This window comes from Gopherus flavomarginatus, chromosome 18 (assembly GCF_025201925.1).
Source record: "Gopherus flavomarginatus isolate rGopFla2 chromosome 18, rGopFla2.mat.asm, whole genome shotgun sequence".
Classification (NCBI taxonomy): domain Eukaryota; kingdom Metazoa; phylum Chordata; order Testudines; family Testudinidae; genus Gopherus; species Gopherus flavomarginatus.
In genome coordinates, this window is record NC_066634.1 from 20,311,654 (window position 1) to 20,323,418 (window position 11,765).

Below are 11,765 nucleotides of genomic sequence, written 5' to 3' on the forward strand. Positions count from 1 at the left end.
TGTACAGGGCCTAGCACAATGGGGCCTCGACCCCCAATCTGGCACCCCTAGGGGCTAGCACAGTACAAACAGCAACCACAACAGTTATCTTTAAACACCGTTTGGAACTGTCCCCCACTCCAGTGTATATTATTAAGTACGTATTTATTTAGTAACGGAAGGCATTAAGAACTCAGTCATTGGAGGTTTTTCAGAACTGAAAAGAGCTGGCAGGAGGAAAGGAACAACGGCTGCCCGATACGGAGCTCATCCAGGCCAGTGTAAATCCGGATGAACTCCACTGAAGCCACGGGGACTACAAACAGCGTGAGGATCGGATCAGGAATCGGGCCCGAATCTCTGGTTCACCCCCACACCACGCTCTTGCTCCCGAGGCCGTTCATTTACCCTGTGTACTCAGGGCCTGAGTTTCCAGTTGACGCCACTTAAATATTTTAGAGCTTATGAGGTTTAATGAGGCATCTCCTTGATAAAAGCGGCTAACAATGGCCTTGATCAGAGAGAGATTGGAAAATTGTTCACCAGCCGTGCACCCAGATAAGAGGGCTATGGGCTGCTTTGCCAGAGTAAACAGTTGGCTCTGTCTTGAAAAAAAAAAAAGCTATTTGCTGATTTTTCCTTTCTGTGGCTCAGCAGGGGATTCGTGCCATTCAAAGCCCTCCTTTCTGCCCGAGAAATAGGCACCGATCTAATTGGTATTATAAAACCATTTTAGTGAACTGGTGCAAACTCTTACGTCAACTGAGGGGACAGAAGCTCTAACCAGCTGGATACTTTAGACTCTTGCCTGGTTCTCCAGGGTATCATAGCACCTTACAATCTGTGGTGTGTTTCGCCACACCGATACACTTGTGAGGTAGGGTCCTGCTATTATCCCCCTTGTGCAGATGGGGAAACTGAGGCACAGACGGGCTAAGTGACTTACCCAGGAAATCTGCGGCATGGCAGGGAACTGACCCACGCTAGCACCCCCATCCTCCTGCTCTAGCGAGGCCAGTTTAGCTCAAGATGGGAGGTTGCATCGGATGAGCTAAACAGGTGGCTTCATGCGGAAAAAGGTGCATGCTTCTGGTGACTGCATCGTGGCTAATGTGGCATACCTTCCTAATGTGTAAGCATGAGTCAGCAAGTCCAGAAAAACCCCATTCCCCTCATTACCCTGCCCTGCTAACATGAGTGTAAACGGTCACAGTTCAGGATGACTGCACCTGTACTCCCCCTCCAGCAAGCGCATCCCCCACTCTAGACCCCCCAGCTTCCCAGCCGTCACCTCTCCTGGGTGAAGACCCGCCTTTCTCTCCCTCTTCACCATGGTCTTTTCCAGCCGCACAGCGCCCTGCCTTACCTGTGAGTTCCCCAGGCCCACCTGCTTTACTGGTCTGCTCAGAGCATAACCAGTGCAATTGCCCCAGTGATGCTACCACCCAGCCTTGTCTAAGCAAGCACATTGATTCCTAAGGTAAAAGCATTACAAAGAAAACATATTAAAACCCCTCAATGGACCTACACACATACTAATAGGCTTACCAGAGATTTCCCTCCAACCCTCCCGCCCTGACACCACCAACGGCTCTGGCTGGTGATCATGGCTTCCACTCGAAATAAGCCCCCTCATCAGTTACTCCTTTCCACTGTTTGGCTTTGAACTATCCTCACATCACAGAGGATCAGCAGACAAACGATGTCCCACCCCACCCCCGGCAACGCTTCACAGGCTGAGTCCTTATACAGGGATTTGCAATCCCCTCCTGCCACCAATTTCCCCTTCACAGGTATTGTCCCAGAAGAGCCTTCCTCTCTGCCGCATCGTCACTTGAAGCTCACAATGCTTCCCAGAGACTGCGCGAATCCCGCGTTTCTCCTAAAGATATTCCGCTCCCTCCCACCGTACACATTTGCATTTTTAATCTAATGAACCCCTAAAATATGTAACTCGGTAAGAACGTAACATAAGACCAAATGCCATCAGACCAAAAGTCCATCTAGCCCAGCATCCTATCTTCCAACAGTGGCCATACCAGGTGCCTCAGAGGGAATGAACAGAACAGGTCATCATCAAGTGATTCTTCCCCTGCCACCCAACCCCAGCTTCTGGCAAACAGAGGCTAGGGACACCATCTCTGTCCATCTTGACTAACAGCTATTGATGGAACTATCTTCCATGAACTTATCTAGTTCTTTTTTTAACCCTGTTATGGTCTTGGCCTTCACAGCATCCTCTGGCAAAGAGTTCCACAGGTTGACTGTGCATTGTGTGAAGAAATACTTCCTTCTGTTGGTTTCAAAACTGCTGCCTATTAATTTCATTTGGTGACCCCTAGTTCTTGTGTTATGAGAAGGAGTAAATAACATTTCCTTATTTTCTCCATACCAGTCATGATTTTATAGACCTCTATCATGTACCCCCCTTTAACGTCATTTAATATGGTTTGTCCAGAAAGTTGCCCTAATGGTCCCAAACTCCACAAAGTGCGGGGTCCACATTAGGAAATTACCTCACCTTAATTTCCCCAGCAGTAGGATCCCCACTTTTTCTCCTAGGGTGGACTCACCCTTTGTGTGTGGATGCTTTCCATTGGTTTCAATCTGGTTTTCATCAGTTTTGCCTGGTAAGTGAAGTTGAGTCTACCCAGGGAAATTGTCCTGGTTTAATTTATGGTGTGACCTAGCTAAACCAGAGCACAAGGCAACGCGGACGGCCTTATTTCAGTACAAGGCCCGGTCTACACTAGTTTGACCAGCCAAATGTTCCTTCTCTTGCATCCGTCCACATTTGATTTTGAGTCTTGCCGATAAAAGCGGCCCCAGCATAGCTGGGAATCGAGCCCACCCTCCCGAGCGCTGGTTCTGCTGCAAGCTCAGCCGTCCTCCCCCTGGTGGGGAATTCTGCCCCCTGCCCAAATTGCAGCCAGATCTCCTCAGAGTCCAGCCCCTCATGGAGGACAGCAGCCCTGGGAGATGGAGAAGTGACAAAGGGGAAGAAGCGACGTGGGGTGGTGGCAAGAATGCCCCATCGCCCCCGGTAACCCCCTGCCCCTAAAATCCATGGCTGGAGTGGGGGCTGTAGCCATACTTCCATGTGTGTCATACCTTTATTCGGGGAGTCACCTGCCTCAAGGACTTTGCTCCTCCATATGACCCTGATGAAGAGCATTTGAATCCTCTTGGATGCTACATCAATAGGAATCAAGGTGGAGAGGTAACGTCCTTCCCCCTCCAGCCCAGCAGCCTCTCTGTTTGTTTCTCTTCAGCACCATCAACAAACATCCCTGCCCCTTTTGTCCACCCAGTTCCTTCTCCCGCTAGGGAAAGCACCTGCCTTGATAGGCCCGGCTGCTTATCAGATCCAATCCTTGTAAACACCCGGTGTGGGAGGCTGCGGAGGACCGAGCTGCACTGGGCTCTGGGATGGCTGGCTGCTGGCGAGATGGGCCAGGGATGGCTGGATGCTGGCAAGATGGGGCTTGGGGACATGCCAGCCACCAGCTGACCCCATGAGAGCCCTTTGGACCGATGCCCTGCGGGAGCAGAGATGGGCATGCAGCCTCAACAGGTAAGTCCTTCACCTTTGCCACAGTGGCTCATGGCTGTAACATAGATCCATAGAGTTTGTGGTGAGACAGGGCCAGCAGATCACCCCAGTTGGTCTCCTGTGTATCCCAGGCTATTAAATTCACCCAGCTACCCCTGTACTCAGCCCAGTAACTTGGGTTAGGCAAAAACATCCCAGGAGGCAAAACTGTTGTGCACCCCAGGCAAAGTGCAGGAGAGACTGGGGTTCTCCCTGACGTCTTTGTCCTGGGAGGGGACCGATAAGGAAAGATCTGCCCAGATGCCCCATGCTGCAGAGGAAATCAGAACAATCTTTCCGCTCCTTGGCTGTGATCAATAACCTGCTCATGACTTTGCTTTCCATTGGAAACAGCCCCTCGTGTCTCCAAAGCGCTCCAGCCACAGAGACAGATTCTGAGCCCCGTCTCAGGTGGAGTTACTCCTCTAAGTCACAAGAGGGGTGGAGGGAGGGAGCCAGGCCAAATTCACACAGCGGGGCAGGCACGGAACCCAGGCGTCCTGAGTCTCCAGCCAGTGCTTCACCCACTTGTGGGCCAACCCTTCTTTTAAAGGGATTTTATACCGAGCTAGAGCGATTGACGCTGCCATTAAAAAAAAACACCCAGGAGCTGAAGCATTTGTGGACAGCATTTCAGATCTCTGAAAAGCCGGGGGACTACTCTGATCTGTTGCAGGGGCGTAACAACAAGCCTGCCACCTCAAACGGCACAAAAACACAAGTCGGGTCCTCAAAATCCCGACGGTGTCTTAAAAAACCTGAGATGATTGTTTTAAAATGGATTTGGGAGCTTTGCTCCACAAACACAGTGGCTGGAAACAGTCATTATTTTGACAATTGAAGCTGAGAGCCTCCGGCCGCTCCTGGATTCCAGCAGCTGGGGCTTTCAGAGAAACCCCGACTATCACAAGACTCGCGATGATTTTGTCACAGCTGGCAACACAAAGTCAATGGAATCATTCCGGGTTTACACCGAGATTGGCAGCAGAATCTGGCTCTCTCTAGAGCTCTGCTCGTCCGCCAAATGGCCCCCCACCTTGTGTCCTGGTTGACACCCCTGTCCGTGATCTAGCAGGCTTTGCACAGGTGCAAATGACCGTAGAAATGGCAAGACAGCAGAGGACTGGGCCCACTAGGCCCAATAAATACCACTGCCCCTTTCTGTCCCGAGCGGCTAGCCAAAGTCCAGGGCCCTGGGGCCATTCCAAAGAGAAGCAGACATTGATGGAGTCTGGTATTTTCTTTGATGCAACCCTGTTCATTGCCCAGGAATGTACAAAGGCCGGTGACTCTGAACACAGATGGCACCAAGACCAAAAGAAGCAGTCTCTTAGCTTACAGCCCCCTACTGGGGTGCCCCTCCCAAGCCTCTTTAGCCAACCCCAGGCCCCAGAGTTCTCTCTGGGTCTTTTTCCAGCTGTGCTTACAGTTTCCTGCTTGGCTTTCTTGCCTCTCCCTCTCCAGCCTTGTCTGCTCTCCATTTCTCTGCAATCTCGCTTCACCCGTCCTCGCCGGGTCACAATGCCTGGTTGAACCCTCTGCCCACATGAGGCTAGTTTCTATGGGGCTTTGTTTGGGGCACGGGCCCCTTGACTGTCTCTGAAGATTCATTCACCCATCAGTTTGCACTTAACCCATGGTGATGTTTCACCCGGCTTATAGCAATAATAACTCCCAGTTCTTATCCTCGCTGCATCTCAGTGTGCCTAACAAATGGGGAAACTGAGGCACAGAGTTGGGGAAGACCAAAGTCACCTGTCAGGCCAGCAGCAGAGCCAGAAATAAAAGCCACATCCCCTGAGCCCCAGTCCAGTGCTCTATCTGCTAGGCCAGGGGTGGGCAAAGTACGGACAGTGGGCCGGATCCAGCCCATCAAGGCTTTGGAACTGGCCCACGGGATTGTCCCCCATGACGCCGTGGGCCCCGCACTGCTCTCAGAAATGGCTGGCTCCACCTCCCTGCAGCCCCGGGGGGGGGGAGCGGGGAGGGGGGACAGAGGGGTCCATGCATTGCCCTTGCCTCCAGGCACCGCCCCTCGCAGCTCTCATTGGCTGGCAATGGAGAACCGCGGCCAAAGGGAGCCTGCCCTGGTCCCGGTGCGTGCCACTGCCACCCCAGAGCCACTTTAGATAAGTAGCGCTGGGCCGGAGCCCAAACCCCGCCTGCACCCCACCCCTCAACTCCCTTCCCTAAGCCTCCTGCCTGCACTTCACACCCCTCCTGCACCCCAACTCCCTGCTGTGAGCCCTCTTGTAGACCCTGCTCCCCAACCCCCTGCCCTGAGCATCCTGTTGCACCCTGCACCCCATGCACCCCAACCCCCTGCCCTGAGCGTCCTGCTGCACCCTGCACCCCTGTGCACCCCAACCCCTGCCCTGAGCATCCTGCTGCACCCTGGACCCCTGTACACCCCAACCCCCTGCCCTGAGCCCCCCCACACCCTGAACCCCTCTTGCACCCCAACCCCCTGCCCTGAGCCCCCCCCGCACCCTGAACCCCTCCTGCACCCCTGCCCTGAGCCCCTTCCTGCCCTCCACACTCCCTCCCGCACCCCAACCCCCTGCCCTGGCCCTGCATACAATTTCCCCACCCAGATGTGGCCCTCGGCCCAAAAGGTTTGCCCACCCCTGTGCTAGGCCTAGGTAACCTCATTACAGGGGTGAAAGGGGGAAAGCCTACAGCGGCGTTGAAATGTACCCGACTGGGAGGGACACTGCTTCATTAGGCTCCAGGCTGGCCCTGTGTTGTTGATAACTAGAGGGATGCAAATTGCATGAGCTGCCAGTCCTCTTCACTGGGCGTAAATCCACCCTCAAATGTAAAAGGCCTTTCTGCTTCTGCCCAGTGCAGTGCCAGCCTCCTTGGGCCACCCGTGGCCCTGGGAAATGTTCAGAACAAAACCCCAGAGGTCTTGGATTCCAAGGAGGTGGGGGGTTTAGGTGTCTTTTCTGCAAGGATCTGGGCCTGGGTTCTAGATTCTAAAGCCAGCAGGGCCCTTCATGATTACCCACCCTCATCTCCTGCATATCCCAGGCCAGAAATGCCGCTCTGCGCAGAGCTGCTGGCTGAGCCTGAGTCAGAGCCGTCCCTTGGGTATGGCGAATCGGGGAGACCGCTCCAGGCCCCGCGCTCTGGGGGGACCCTGGGCTGGTGCAATTGGCCGGCGCCAGAGACCCTGGATGTGTGGAATGGAAGCCAGGACTTTGGGAGTGGGGCAGCAGCCAAGAGCCCTGGTGTGTGGGGCCAGCTGCCAACACCCCAGGCGCAGGGCTGGCAGCTGGGAGCCTGGGGGTGCTGCAGCATCCCCCGCATCCCTAATTTCTGTGCCTATGGCAGGGGCTGATTTGTCCCGGGCCCCGCCTAGGGGCAGCCCTGGCCAGAGCAGATCTTAGAGGGAACACTCTGAGGTCTTGTCTGCACACAAACATTCTGTTCCTGCTTGCTTGTTGCGTGCTTAAAGCAAGCATCTGTTTGCTTAAAGATAAGGTCTGTTTGGGGGACTGGGGGCTGAGCCAAGTAGCCTGCTAGGCTAGGCTAGGAGCTGCCGACCGAGGCTGTAGGCTGCTTCCCTAGCCCTTGGCAAGGGGGCTGTGACATACGAGGTACAATCCAGCCCAGTGAGTAGCTGTGTCACTCCTGCCCTCTAACTTGGGTGCCCTTCACACTGCTTCGCTGCTGTATCCTCCAGCCTGGATTGCTCACAAAGAACCTCCAGCGTGCAAGTCACTCCCAGCTATGTGCTCTGCAGGCACACCCTGCCTCTTACCAACCCTGGTTAATTTGCTGGGTGACCCCAACACACTCCCAGCCTTAGATTCCCACCGCAGAAATGTCTGTCCTGTACTGCCCAGCCCTCCCCCGGACAATGCAAAGGATACAAAGTCTGTTGTTTGTTTAATAGAAATAATACGCACGCAACTTGCAACCCCAAATGAAGCTGCCCAGACACTTCAGTTCAAACGCACGGGATTAGATCAAACAGTGAAACAAGTTTATTAACTACAGAGAGAGAGGTTTGAAGTGAGAACCAGTAATGAGGCATAAAAGCCAGAAATGGTACAAGAAAAGTAAAGATAAAATGCAAACCAATGCTTAATTTAACAAACTCTGCTAAATTCAAAGGAAAGATTTCTCACCACATGCTTTCAATAGTTTTACTGAGTAAACTTCTTAGGATCCCTTCTCCCCAGAATCCAAAGAATGCTTCTTATTGCTTCAGATGCCATGAACACGAAGGGCAGAGAGAGGGGGATAGAGGGTGGGGTGTCAGTTACCCTCAAAAAACCTTTTCAGCTGATTCAGGAGAGAAAGCATCTATTAGGAAGGATGTTCCCTGCTGCTTTTTCCTCACTTGTTTAAGCACCCTTTGCTTCCCTTCCTGCTTGATGACTTTGTTTATTGCTTAAATGCAAACTAAGCAGAGCCCATATTCCTTCGATCAGGAAAAAGGGGTAAACAAGGAGGTGGCAAAATTTGCAGACGATATAAAAATACTCAAGATAGTTAAGTTCAAACCAGACCTCAAAGAGTTACAAAAGGACCTCACGAAACTGGGTGACTGGGCAACAAAATGGCAGATGCATCGGTCAATTCAAGGTGTCTTTCAGGGCAGCCCCAGGGATCTCTGGCTTCCTTAGGATCTCTGGCCCTTTGGAATCCAACCAGCCAAAAAGATGGAAAATATTCCTGTGGCTTTATTTGATTTCCTTCCTTCAGCTTCCAAGCTCACAGATGGAGCTTCCTGGCACATGGCATTTCTCAGGTGCCAGAAAGGGCCATGAACCAATCATTTGTATTGCAATGATCCCTGATGGCCCATCTGCTTTCGACAGTCCTTCTAGAAAGGAAGGCAGGGTGTGGGGTGGGGGACGATTCCTGTGGCTGGGTTCACAAGTTCAGAGTGAACCTTTTCAAAGTTATAAAGCAAAATAGAGATAATTTCTTACAGTCTGGCATACGGGCATTCCACGTGGGATTAATACCTTATACCCCCACCCCTGTCTGCCTTGCACACCAGAAAGCTGCCCCCACCCCCTCTACTTGCCCTGTGCCTTCACTTGTGTCCAACCTTTCCCTGGGCCAGAGATTCCAAGGCCAGGAGGGGCCATTGTGACCATCTAGGCTGACCCGCTGGATGACCCAGGCCATAGGGCGGCGCTAGATTCATTCCCGGTTGAGCCAGAGCAGATCTTATTGAAAAACAGCCCGTCTTGATTGAGAAAACTGCCAGGGATAGAGAATTCGCCCCAGCCCTCGGTGAGCTGCTCCCTCCCGGCTATTGGAAGTAGTGGCCGTATAAGCTATGATGCTGGATATATGGAAATACCTAGCGTGCGCGGGCGCGTGGCCCCTGGATAGCCACTGAACACTGGGAGGATTCATCTCGTGTCCCTCTGATTCCCTCCCCATGTCTTAGCCCTCAGGAACTGGGCATTCTCAGGGTCTCTCCCCCAGATCACAGGGGCCCACCAGATCCTCTGGTCTGACCTGCAGATCACAGGCCACTGACCCGCTCCCAGCTTTCCCCTCACCAAACAGTCGTGTAGAATTCAACCCCCGTAGTTCAAGCCCCCTGGGGCGAGTTGGCCGTACGCTGAGCTCTGGTTTTCCTCCGTGCAGCGGTGCTGACGGAGCATGGCGATGCGGGAGTGCTGATGGCCCAGCGAGGCGCCTGGATTAACATGGCCAGCATCCCACCTGCCACAAACGCCGTCCCCAACTCGTCCTTCCTGCCCACCGCCTCCCCAAGCTGCCCAGGGTCATCGAACAGGAGCTCGCCCGGCCTGGACGTGCCCTACTTCCTGACGGAGACCATCACGGCGGTGCTGTCCGTCGCGGGCAACCTCTTCATCTGCACTGTCATCCTGCGCGACAGGAAGCTGCGCGCCGTGGTGACCAACCACTTCCTGGTCTCGCTGGCCGTGGCCGACGTCCTGGTGGGGACCGTGGCCATCCCCTGTGCCCAGATGGCGGACGCAGGGCTGCCGCGGGGCCAGCCGACTCTGTGCTTGCTGATGCTCTGTACTCTGCTGATCTTCACGCAGGCCTCGATCTTCGGCCTGTTGGCCATCGCAGTGGAGCGGTACATCTCCATCCTCAAACCCTTCCAGTATCCGTCCCTCATGAGCCCCCAGAACTCGCTTCTGGTCATCCTGAGCAGCTGGGTACTGGCCACCTTCATCGGGTTGCTCCCCCTCATGGGCTGGCATAAACCCTTCCCATCCGATGGCCAGTGCACCTTCAACGCCTTCATCGAGGACACCTACGAGGTCTATTTCAACTTTGTGGCCTGCATGCTGGTGCCATTGGCCGCCATGCTGGTCCTCTATAGCCGCATCTTTCTGGAGGCCAAGCGGCAGATCCGCAAGGTGGCTGAGCGGGAGGTGGACGTGAGCCGGCATGCCCGGCGCCGCCGCATCCTGCACAAGGAGCTGAGACTGGCCACCTCGCTCTTTATTATCCTCTTCTGCTTTGCCCTCTGCTGGCTGCCCCTCCATGTCATCAACACCGTCCAGCTTGTCTGCCCCAGCTGCCCCGTCCCCAGCCCACTGATGCTGGCAACCATCGTCCTGTCCCACGCCAACTCCGCCATCAACCCCGTGGTGTACGTCTTCCGCATGCGTTCCTTCCGCCAGGCCTTCACGGCCGCCTTCTCCTGCGCCTGGCACCCCCTGCCCACCTCCGCCCCGGGCAAGTTCTGCACCTCCGGACTCACGCTGTCCAATCAGCTAGAGCTGGCCAGCCGCAACAGCCCTCTGCCAGGAAAGTGACGTGGGTCGGTGGCCCACGGGATTGGCCCCCCCCCGGGACTCCCGGAGCCTCTTTTATACCTAGAGGGTCACCACTGAGCTGCTGAAGTCTAGTAAGACTGTCACCGCTCCCTAGTGCGAGTATGACATCCCCCTTTGCGGCCTCCTGGGCTAGGGACAGGGCAGATGGAAGAAGAACCCAGGAGTCCTGGCTCCCAGCCTCCTCACTTTAACCCACTAGACCAGCGGTTCTCAAACTGTGGGTTGCGACCCTCTTTGAATGGGGCTCGCCAGGGCTGGCTTAGACTTGCTGGGGCCCGGGGCAGAAGCCGAAGCTCGAGGGCTCAGCCCTGGGCTGCAGGGCTCAGGTCGCAGGCCCCTTGCCCGGGGCTAAAGTCCTTGAGCTTTAGCTTTCGGCCCCCCTTCCCAGAGTGGTGGGGCTCGGGCAGGCTAGGGCTTCGCCCCCTCCCCCCGGGGTCGTGAAGTAGTTCTTGTTGTCAGAAGGGGGTCACGGTGCAGTGAAGTTTGAGAACCCCTGCACTAGACCATGGGTGGAAGGTATAAGAGGCCTGGGGGGGCTAAATCTCCCCCTGAGGACACAGTGCACCTCCCTCTGGAGGTGTGCTAGCCCGTCCCCTTTGGCGTGCCGCCACCTCCATGCTCTGCCCTGAGGTCCCACCCCCACTCGGCCTCTTCTCCCATGGCCCTGCCCCTGCTCCCCCTCTTCCTCCCCTTCCCCCCATGCTGCTCCTCTTCCCACCCGTTCCGCCTCTTCCCCCAGAGGTCCTGCCCTCACTCCGTATCTTCCCCCAAGGACCCCCATCCCCCAAGGGTGGAGGGTCCTCGAGGTAGGGGGCCAAGCAGGAGCAGAACCTGCAGTGGAGCCTCAGGGCGGAGCAGGGTCATGGTTTGGTCACCAGTGGCCCCCCACACACACTTTTAGGGAGTATCCCAGGCTCAAGCCCCGCCTTCCCAAATGTGGGAGTCATGTGCCAATCATGCACTAGACCCCACTCCCCTCCCAGAGCCAGGGCTAGAACCCAGGAGTCCTGGCTCCCAGCCCCCCTTGCTCTAAGCACTAGACCCCACTCCCCTCCCAGAGCCAGGGCTAGAACCCAGGAGTCCTGGCTCCCAGCCCCCCTTGCTCTAAGCACTAGACCCCACTCCCCTCCCAGAGCCAGGGCTAGAACCCAGGAGTCCTGGCTCCCAGCCCCAATTGCTCTAAGCACTAGACCCCACTCCCCTCCCAGAGCCAGGGCTAGAACCCAGGAGTCCTGGCTCCCAGCCCCCCTTGCTCTAAGCACTAGACCCCACTCCCCTCCCAGAGCCAGGGCTAGAACCCAGGAGTCCTGGCTCCCAGCCCCCCTTGCTCTAAGCACTGAGCCACTGCCAGAGACAGCCACGTACATTTTGAAAAGCCCACATCCAGTAGCAACGTGCCCCCC

At 55.4% G+C, this 11,765-nt stretch overlaps 1 protein-coding gene across 1 annotated transcript; it reads left to right on the forward strand.

The window, feature by feature from the left end:
• The first annotated feature begins 3,513 nt into the window (after nucleotides 1-3,513).
• LOC127036962 (adenosine receptor A1-like) lies at nucleotides 3,514-10,931 on the forward strand. The gene is made up of 2 exons (XM_050928248.1): nucleotides 3,514-3,553; nucleotides 9,170-10,931. Exons 1-2 carry the CDS (start codon nucleotides 3,514-3,516, stop codon nucleotides 10,339-10,341), a joined length of 1,212 nt encoding a protein of 403 aa, XP_050784205.1. The 3' UTR covers nucleotides 10,342-10,931.
• Nucleotides 10,932-11,765: the final 834 nt, after the last annotated feature.

What these genes read in the sequence shown, in the direction of transcription:
- LOC127036962 (XM_050928248.1), top strand. Translation starts at nt 3,514, where the DNA reads ATGCCCTGCGGGAGCAGAGATGGGCATGCAGCCTCAACAG. An exon ending in TGGGCATGCAGCCTCAACAG is followed by an intron (nt 3,554 to 9,169) that starts GTAAGTCCTTCA and finishes CCGTACGCTGAG; the next exon opens with CTCTGGTTTTCCTCCGTGCA.